This window comes from Solanum lycopersicum, chromosome 12, assembly GCF_036512215.1.
Source record: "Solanum lycopersicum chromosome 12, SLM_r2.1".
Classification (NCBI taxonomy): Eukaryota; Viridiplantae; Streptophyta; class Magnoliopsida; order Solanales; family Solanaceae; genus Solanum; species Solanum lycopersicum.
In genome coordinates, this window is record NC_090811.1 from 59,436,247 (window position 1) to 59,445,891 (window position 9,645).

At 35.4% G+C, this 9,645-nt stretch overlaps 2 protein-coding genes across 2 annotated transcripts; both read right to left on the reverse strand.

Moving 5' to 3' along the window:
- Positions 1-3,582: 3,582 nt before the first annotated feature.
- On the reverse strand, positions 3,583-4,005 carry LOC104645110 (uncharacterized). Its single transcript, XM_010316133.1, has one exon. It carries the CDS (start codon positions 4,003-4,005, stop codon positions 3,583-3,585), a length of 423 nt encoding a protein of 140 aa, XP_010314435.1.
- A 424-nt stretch (positions 4,006-4,429) lies between these two features.
- LOC101268847 (uncharacterized) lies at positions 4,430-8,533 on the reverse strand. The gene is made up of 5 exons (XM_010315935.3): positions 8,299-8,533; positions 8,072-8,197; positions 7,831-7,893; positions 6,447-7,064; positions 4,430-5,763 (listed from the first exon to the last, which is right to left on the reverse strand). The coding sequence occupies exons 1-5, from the start codon at positions 8,455-8,457 to the stop codon at positions 5,476-5,478; spliced, it is 1,254 nt and encodes a 417-aa protein (XP_010314237.1). The 5' UTR covers positions 8,458-8,533; the 3' UTR covers positions 4,430-5,475.
- Between the last annotated feature and the right edge of the window lie 1,112 nt (positions 8,534-9,645).

Consider the following 9,645-nt stretch of genomic DNA (forward strand, 5'->3'; position numbering starts at 1 on the left):
CTTATAAGCTTCCACCAACTCAGGGGACCCACCTCACTAGCCTGCTTGCGTAACCTCGTAAAAATGCAAATATCTCTCTATTTTTGTAGTTGTATGAATAAACTCTTAGATGAGATAGAAACTAGACTTGTTGACCTTCAATTTAATGGGTCGTGGATGCCATAATTAATTATAAATTGGGAGATTTCTTACGAGACATTGAACCTAAATTTAAGAGAAAACTTTAAAAAGGAACTTACGATAGCTTTCTCCAACTTTTGTTATGCGACTTACCTTACTCTAAAACTTGATATACAACCCATGGACACTTAAAAAAATATGACATACCAAATCAGTTTTAATTTATCACTCACCCTCTTTGTCTTTCCATGAAGGTACGAGTTAATTTAGATGTTTCGAAAAGTCAAGGTGTTACAGTTCATTAACTTCTCAAATACAAAAAAAAATTATTTCATTTTGTTTGGGCTAATACCCTCCTCCTCCCCCCCCCCCCCCACGCACACACAAAATATTGTTATAATAAAATTTTGATATTTTTAAAAATCCCTTTGTATAATTACGAAAATGAGAAAAATTGTCTCAAAATAACTCTTTCAATTAAACAACTATCCAAAAATCAACACAAAAAAGGGATTCATTTAGGATTTATAGTAGCCAAAATAAAGTGAGAATTAGAAAAATGGATATATATATATATATATATATATATATATATAAAGGATTCATTAAGGGTGTAATGATATGTACGCACCATACATAAACATGACTCTTAACTTGGCTTTAGTGGACAACTATACCCTCCAACTTTGAGTGTGCATAAATAGATATTTATGCTTGTATAAAATTGAACAAGTAGACACATGTGTCCAACATGATACCGTACACATAGGACATAAAATTGTCATGTAGGGTGTCATGTAGGACGAATGTATCAATTTGTTCAATTTTATTTAAGCTTAAGTATATACTTGTGAATACCCAAAGTTAAAGGTCATAGTTGTCAACTGACGTAATGTTAAGGGTCATGTTTATGTATTATGTCATAATATGTATGTATGTGGTTTTGTATGTGGCATAATACATAAACTTGATCCTTAACTTGGCTTCAGCGAACATTATGTCCTCTAACTTTGAATGTGTACACGTAGGCACTTAAACTTGCATAAAATTAAACAAGTAGACGTAATAGTTCTACATGACATAATGCACATAAAACGTCATGTAGGACTCAAAATTGTCATGTAGGATACCATATAGGACGAATGTGTTCATTTGCACAATTATATACAAGTTTAAGTGTCTACTTGTGCACATCTGAAGTTAAAGGTCATAGTTACGAACTGGCGCCTATGCATTATGCCTTTGTATGTGTATATTTTGTATATAGACATAATACATAAGCATGCCGCTTGACTTGACTTCTTCTGATACTTATGGCCTTTAACTTTGTCAGTGCACAAGTAGACATTTCAACCATCCAAAACTTGAACAGATGAACACTCTATTTTACCTTTGACACACGTGACTTGCATGAATTTCACGCACTTTGTCAGGTAGAAAAGGTAATACATAAATATGTTCTTTAACTTGGTCTCATTTCACAATTATGCACTTCAACTTTGTGTGTGCACAAGTAGACACTTAAACTTGTGTAAAATTGTACAAATCGGCACACACATCCTACGTGGCATAATCCATGAAAATTTGCATCCTACGCGGTGTCTTACGTGTTTTATATCACGTAGAATTCATGTGTCTACTTATTCAACTTTACAAGTTTGAGTTTCTACTTGTGAAGAACCAAAGTTGAAGGGCATAAAGATAATGTGAGTTGAAGTTAAAGGACACATTTATGTATGTCATAATACATATATTGGACCTTAAACTTGGCTTCAAATTTTAACTTTGACCTCCAACTTTCATAATGCACAAACAAGCATTTTAATTGTTCAACTTTTAAATAAATAAACACATGAATCTTACATGACACAATACACGTAGGACAAAAAATGACATTTAGGATGACATATAGGACATGTGTGTCTCTTTGTTCAACTTTATACAAGTTTAAGTGTTTATTTATGCACATCCAAAGTTGAAGGGCTTAACGTAATTTGAAGCCAAATTAAAAGGCACATTTATGTATTATGCCTTTATGTATTATGCCTATGTATTATGTCCAAATATTTCTATGGTGCGGATACATTTTAAATATGAACTTCATCTACAAAGGTAAAACATTGATAACGTCTTATTCAAATGCTAAATAAGGTAAATGATTAGAGAAGTCACATATTTTTGTTTTGACTTCTAGAAGTCATCCCGAAGAATAAAAATGGAAAATAACATTTAATTTTTGTCTCTAAATATTTTTTAGAAGTCAGTCAACTTTATTTAGTCAACATCTATAGTCATTTTGACTTGAAATATAATTTACAAAATCTTGGAACCCACTATATATATGAAAGTCCAGCCGACCAAAATCCTCAAAACTAGCAAAGCTTTTTGTTCAAAGGAAGCGACAACCATGGACGTCAAAAAGCTCATTTTGCAATAGAAGAAAAATCTCTCATGTAACGAGGATTGTGGATCTTCCATGGCTGATCATGACAGAAATCCTTTCAAGATTGTCAGTTAAGCCAATTTTCAGTGTAAGACTTATTCTAAACTCTAGTTCAATATTTTATCTCAGGACCTTTATATGTTAACATGTATCAAACCAAATCCCTTAACTTCCCCTTCATTTATCTTTTGGATGGTCATTCCAACCCTTCACTTCTAGAACTCAAAGCAAAGTATGCTTATTATGTTCGCCATTGTAATAGACCCATTCAATTACCCCGAAGTTTCACTTTCCTCCGGGGAGAGTGTTTATAGTTAGTTTGTATAACTGATTCATTTGCTTCTCGAATGGTCCAATGCCTATTCAGAAACATTTCATTTATATTAGTAATCCTCTTTTGGGTGAGCATTTTGAACTTAAATTGCCCGAATGGGAGATAAGTTAGTCAAATTGACTAACACTTATCTCCTATTTGGGTAATTTAAAGTTCAAAATATTCAACTAAAATAGGATTACTAATGGAAACTGAATGTTTCTCAGAATGCCTCAAATCATTCACCAAGCAAATAATTTATTACACGAACCAATTGAAAACACACTCCCTCCTGGAGGGTAGTGAAACGTAGGGGTCAACTGAATGGGTCATTTAGAGCGGGCGATAAAAATAATTATAACCTGCTCTGAGTTCTAGAAGCGAAGGATTTCCCACACCATTCGAAAGCATAAATGCAGGGCAATTTAAGGGATCTTGTTTAATACATTTTAACAAATAATGTGTCGGGATACATAAAGATTATACCAGTGTTTACAAACGCATTTACATCGAAAAATGGACTTGATTGACAATCTTGAAATAATATCGATCATAATCACCCATGGAAGATCCATAATCCTCATCCTTGACTAAAAGTTTGAAATACCAACATCAACGCGCTCTGAGTAAGCACTATTTGTAAAATATGTTCTATCCCAGAAAGAATAGACATTCAAGATACTACAAAATCAGGTGTCTCCATTTCTCAACCTGGTGCAGGAGGTGGAGGAGGTGGCTGCATCGACATATGTGGCATAGCATGGTGACCGTCATTAAAGTGCTGAGGAAGTGGTGGTGGAGGCCAAACATTACCACCCATTGAAGCTGGTGGTAGAGGGGAGTTATTTAAGGATGGAGCTAACGGCGGAGGGGGCATTCCTCTGAATTGCATTTGCTGCTGCGGAATACCACCTGCAGCTGGTTGCATAGACTGTCCCTGCCAAGCTTGTGCTGCAGGTATATACATTGGTGGGTAGACATTAGGCTGCATAGGTGACGGGTGAATTGCTGGAACAGGAGCTGGAGGCATAGGACCATTTGCAAAAGCCCGTGGGGGAATAGGAGCACCAATCGCACCATTGGCTTCTGGAACACTGAGAACTGTTGGTTTCCCATAAGGTTCTGCCATGGTCGGTACCTTTATTGCATAGTCAGCATCCTCTTCACTTCGGAATTCCACAAAACACGCTGTTTCTCGATATGATCAGTCAAACAGAGACAATTCCCCAACTCTGCTAGCCTCAAACACGAGGATGGAGTTTCCAGACCTGGTGGAGCAGGCAGGGACTTGATCTTTTCTGTCTCAATATCATTGGGAGTAAATTCTGTCATTTTCTTCACGATCCATCCAATGAAGAGCACCATTGACATTAACCTCACCAAAATTATACAATACAGGACACGAAATTTCACCCACATATCTCCATTCCACACCGACTCCAAGAGTATAAATTTCCAATTCCGATACTTTAGTATGATCCTGAACCTTTCTATTTACTAGTGTCAATACCTTATAATCTCAGTATTGCCTTCTTTCTATTCATTCTTCATGTGTATTATTCTGTAATTGTATGTATATTAGATCAAATTTTGAAATTTTAATATATCGTGCCTTTTGAATTACCTTTTTGCTCGTTTGATCTTCTTCCTATTTATCAGTCCTGGATATGCAGTATTGTTGACCAAAAGTTGTGAGATAGACCCCGACAGCGGCAGTGTGCTTGGTGTGGGAAATAGCCTTGCAAGGGTTAGCAAATATGATTTGGTTTGGGCCAATCCCGTGATTTAAGTGTCAATCTCGAGAAGGCTAGCACAAACAAAATTAGCACCTAAGTTGGCTAGTTTGGTAACAAGTGCAGGATCACTGTTGCACTTGACAGCACAGAAAAGTAGAGTAGTTTTTTCTTTTGCTGCTTCTTTGCATTGATTGATCTCATTTATATAGTTATAGAATGCCCATATGTGACGAAAATAAATCACACTAAATATCATTTATGTTACAAAATTGCATCCATGTTGCCTGATAGTTGAAGATCGCTACACAGAGATACACAATCTGAATTAATATGTGCTAATATTTGTTGAATACCTGCTTTAGGAAGCTTCAAGTGTCACACCTAATCAAATTCCTAATATCCCTACTTCCTTAGCTCTGACCGAACTCCTCTAGAAATGTTTATCATAGTGAACAGAGTTATTTAGTTCCTATATCGACATTAATGCATCTGCATTTCCGCTATTGTTTAACATATACTACTACTACTGCTTTGTTTAGGAAGTAACTATGTTTCTCTTACTCAATTAATAATGCAGTTGGGACATGGTAGCTCTTCAATAATTTGCAGACAGCTTTTGCTTGTAACCGCTGTCCACACCAGAGGATATTTTCATGGTTTAGAATGTTTAATAAGTGAATCCACTCTAAAGTTTATATACTGTCAACATGGTGGAATAACAGCACGCAAAAATGGCAAAACCACTGAAGCACTTTGTAGTAAAAGTTAAAAGGTAATCGAGGTATAGTTACGAAAACCATGCCAAAGGCAAACTGGTCCAAGCCTCCTATCAGCAAGTGACCTGCGTGCCATATGCTAAAATCTTATGTATGAAATCCGGATTTGACCTTTTTCTGAGGTTTATGTTGTGGATACGTCACTGAAGGCGAGGTACCCAGGGGTATCATGGGTAGCAAACGCTGCCCATTTGAACTGTATGTAGGTGAAGAGGAGGGACCCAAGTGCGGGGTTCGTGGACCTAGCTCTTTCAACTGTCTCAATGAGCCACATGGTTTACTGCTGCCATTTCCCATGCCTAATTTTCTCTTCTTCTGTAGTAGCTCCCACAGTAGGTTGTCCTCTTTAGCATGATCCCGTTCCTTCACTACAATCTTTACGATAAAACAAAAATTTTCAAACAACAGCATTGTCAGTAGCCTAAAAGGTTTACAAGTGTGCAGAGACGATATTTCTCAAATGCAGCTACTAATCAAACCAGTTTACAAGCAATTCTCATTTCGAAAATTGAAATATAAATAAGAAAACTGGATCCTAATTGAAGTTGTAATACTACAGAATATAGAAAAACTAAGGAAAGGAGACGTGCTACACAATGTTTAATGCACAGGGATTGAGAAAAGCATATGTGAGTGGCTGACTATTGTCTGTATAAATTCCATCCATATTAAGATGTTTCATTCACCATGTCTTTCTAAGCATATGTACATTCTCAGAAGCGTGTATTCCACCATCCAAACAATCATTGAATTCGTTAATTTTGGAAAAGTAACAATTTTAAATTCCTTCAATAGATAACTGAAGATCATAACAAGAAATATAACGAGTTCAAAAGGTTTTGGCATAAAAAAAATCAAATTCATATAATGACAGCAAATGAATTGTCACCAAATTACCAGCATATGTAGTATGGGAGGTAGATTTAATTACGAAATAGCATGATTCTTAGAGACAATGCATCCTTGACCACCCATAGTGAAGAAGTTTTTCTCTTCAGACTAAAGACATGGTTTACATTAACTGAATTTGCAGTAAGCTAATCAAGTATGATTAATACCTTCTCTTGCTCAAATAGCTCCTTTGATCCGTTCTTGGCTTTCGAAAGGAATCCTTGATATTTCCTTGCCATTTCTTCTGATTTCTTCAACTTGTACAACACCTCAAGTCTATTATGTTCTGCTATTCTTGCCTTCTTCCTTGCTTCCTCCAACTCTGTCCTCCCTGTTCTCATTGCTCCTCCCATCTCTTCCACTATGCTCAGTAGGTGATGACATCTTCCTGATCTGACTTCTAGCTTAAGACCCTTGACATAGTCGACCATTGGACTACACATTCTTGTGGCTAGCTCATCTACCAGGTTGTCCACTCCATACTCTACCGAGCTCAGTGTAGTAACAACAAGACGGAATATGTGTTTTAGAAGTTGAATTGTGATCAAAGAAGTGTCATTATTTTCACCTGTTTGGTGAATGGCAGAAACATATGCAACAGCTTTCTTGAAAACATTATGTATGGAATTTTGATGGTCACTAAGGGTCTGAAGAATGTTGGTTTGGCTTGTATTTACTTGGGATTCAACTTGTCTTAGCAGATGGATCAACTGCATTAGCTGCATCTCTTGTTTCTGGATTAGCTCTCTGCCAATAGTTTTGGCTCTATTCATATAGCCTTCTTCCTGCATTTACAAATTGAGAAACCAAGTTCACATCTATCATCAACCACTTTATGTCGAAATTCATGGGTATCTTTTGAAGAGTCATCCCATCCCAACAATTCATTAAGTTAGTGTTATTCATGAGGCTTGATACAAGTAGTATTTTGGCAACATCTTGAAGGGTATGTAGACAATTACCATACTATAAACTCAGCTTAGACCTCAATGCTAAACATCGATTAACATTGCATTACCACCTTAAAGATAACAAAATATTGGATACACACAGGCAGAGTGAGTAAAAGATAGAGTTTCAGATCTGTATGGAGCACCGATATATCCTTCAATCACTTCTGGATTTCATGCTTTTGTCATTTAAATGAAAACAGTGTCCATCCAGTTGCTTGATACACATATAGGTATCAAGATTAGGAGCTGGAAAGCATTGCCGCTCCAATTAATCTCAAGGTTCAATTACTGATAGAAATACACATCATACGCAGACTCCTGCTATTCTAATTATATCACACACTTTCTGTCTTGGAACATTACACTGTTTGAAACTATTACAATTTCACAAGTTTCAAAACGTAAAGTTCATTTAACTGTTCAAATTTTATACTCAGATTGTCTCTCTATCAAACTGGGCTTTCAATCACTATGAATAATGTAATAGGAGTGCATAAATTAAACTAACATCTTGAGCTTAGAGTCATATAAAATGAAAAGGAAAAGGAAATCTGCCCATTATCAATGCATACAGAAACTCAAACTCGTTACATATTACCTCAATTTCACTAGCCTCTTTTCTCACCGTCCTTTCAGCTCCATTCTCGTTTCTCTTGCAGTCCTGTCACCAAAAAAACATTATTTTTCGCTCTCTCTGGGGAAGTAAACATAGAATTGAGAAACCGAATATACATAGGTATATCTTGACGATTATCAACAGGCTCAAACAGCACTTCAGAGTTCAGATATTGATTAAACAAATGGAGATAACAGAGTATACGAGTTGGACGAAAGAGTACATCAGGATAAAAATGATCATAATCGAAGACAACAGTATTGATTTTTCCTTCCTCAGCCATTTCAACAGTCTTCAATCCTACTAGCTTCATCAGTGGATTAGCTAACGATTCAAACACATCAGCAGCCTTCAAAAAACCAAAACACAAATCAAAACTTCAAATTTACAACTCTCCATTTGCTTTAAGTTTTGACAGATGGAACGTAATATTAAAATTAGGACTTGTACTTCCTGCAAGCCAGTTCGGATCTGAAAATCTAGCTGATTGAAGGCGAGTTTGAGCTGTTCCTGATGAGAAACAATTCGAGAGAACTTAACACGGAGATCGCCGATCGACGGAGAAGGAGATGAAGTCGGCGCGAGGAATCGTCGCCGGCGGCCATTCATGGCTGTTTTTTTGGCGGGAGCACGCGAATATCGGAATTTGAAGGAGATACTGATTTTAATTTCTAATATGTTAAAAGTTAATGAGGAAACAAAACTTCTTTGTGCGAATTAACATAGTAAAAATTTAAGGAATCCCATAGTGTAATTCAATAATTTCATTCTGTCCCGACAAATTTAGTATTTACAAAAAATCTCTTAAATTTGTTGAGCCGTGATACTTTAGACTCTAGTGATACATGGTAAATGATACATGGTAATTTTAAACTGTTGAGAAAAAAAAGGGGAAAAAACGGTACAGTTAATGTTGTTAATAAAACAGCTAAAATTTACGGTAACATATCATTAATCAACATAAAATCAGCACTTAATTGGATATTAATTTCAAATTTTGAAAAACAAAGATTATATCATCAATTTTGAAAATAATTTTTTTGAACAATCTGTTAAATTTCGAACTACAGTAATTTATTGTTGTTACAGTGGATTTTTCAAGATGAATACTTCGATTTTGATGAGACATTCCGGAATTTGGGTGAACGAATTGCAGAATGAAAGTTACAAAATCGATGGAATCGTTGTTGGAGATTCAATTTCGTATCTAATACATGTATCAAAAACATCGACTAAACAATATACACACTGATTCTATATGTATCATCAAGTACAGTTGATGACGCATTTATTAAACTTAGTGAATGATAAATTATAACAATTTTCAAAACATGTATCAGTACATCAACTAAACAACTAATACCTTACTGATACATGATATCAGTTTTCAGAAATTCATACTATATGCAAAACATGTGATACATATCTACTACATGTATCAGTGAATTGACTAAACACTGTACACACTGATTCTATATGTATCATTAAGCACAGTTGATGACACATTTACTAAACTTATTGAATGATACATTATAACAATTTTTAAAATTTCATGATACATATAAAATATTATGATACACAACAAATTCATGTATCAATTCACCATCTAAAACACTATACACACTTATTCAAATGTATCGGCAAGCACACTAGATTCCTTAAAATTTTTACTAATTTCAACAACAGTTTTAAGTACCAAAATACTAACACGAGACAATGTAGGCCTAACAAACTTTAACTTTTTGAGTCCTGTTTGGCCTTATGCAAAGTTGATGCTAGAGGAAGAGGAAGGGGAAG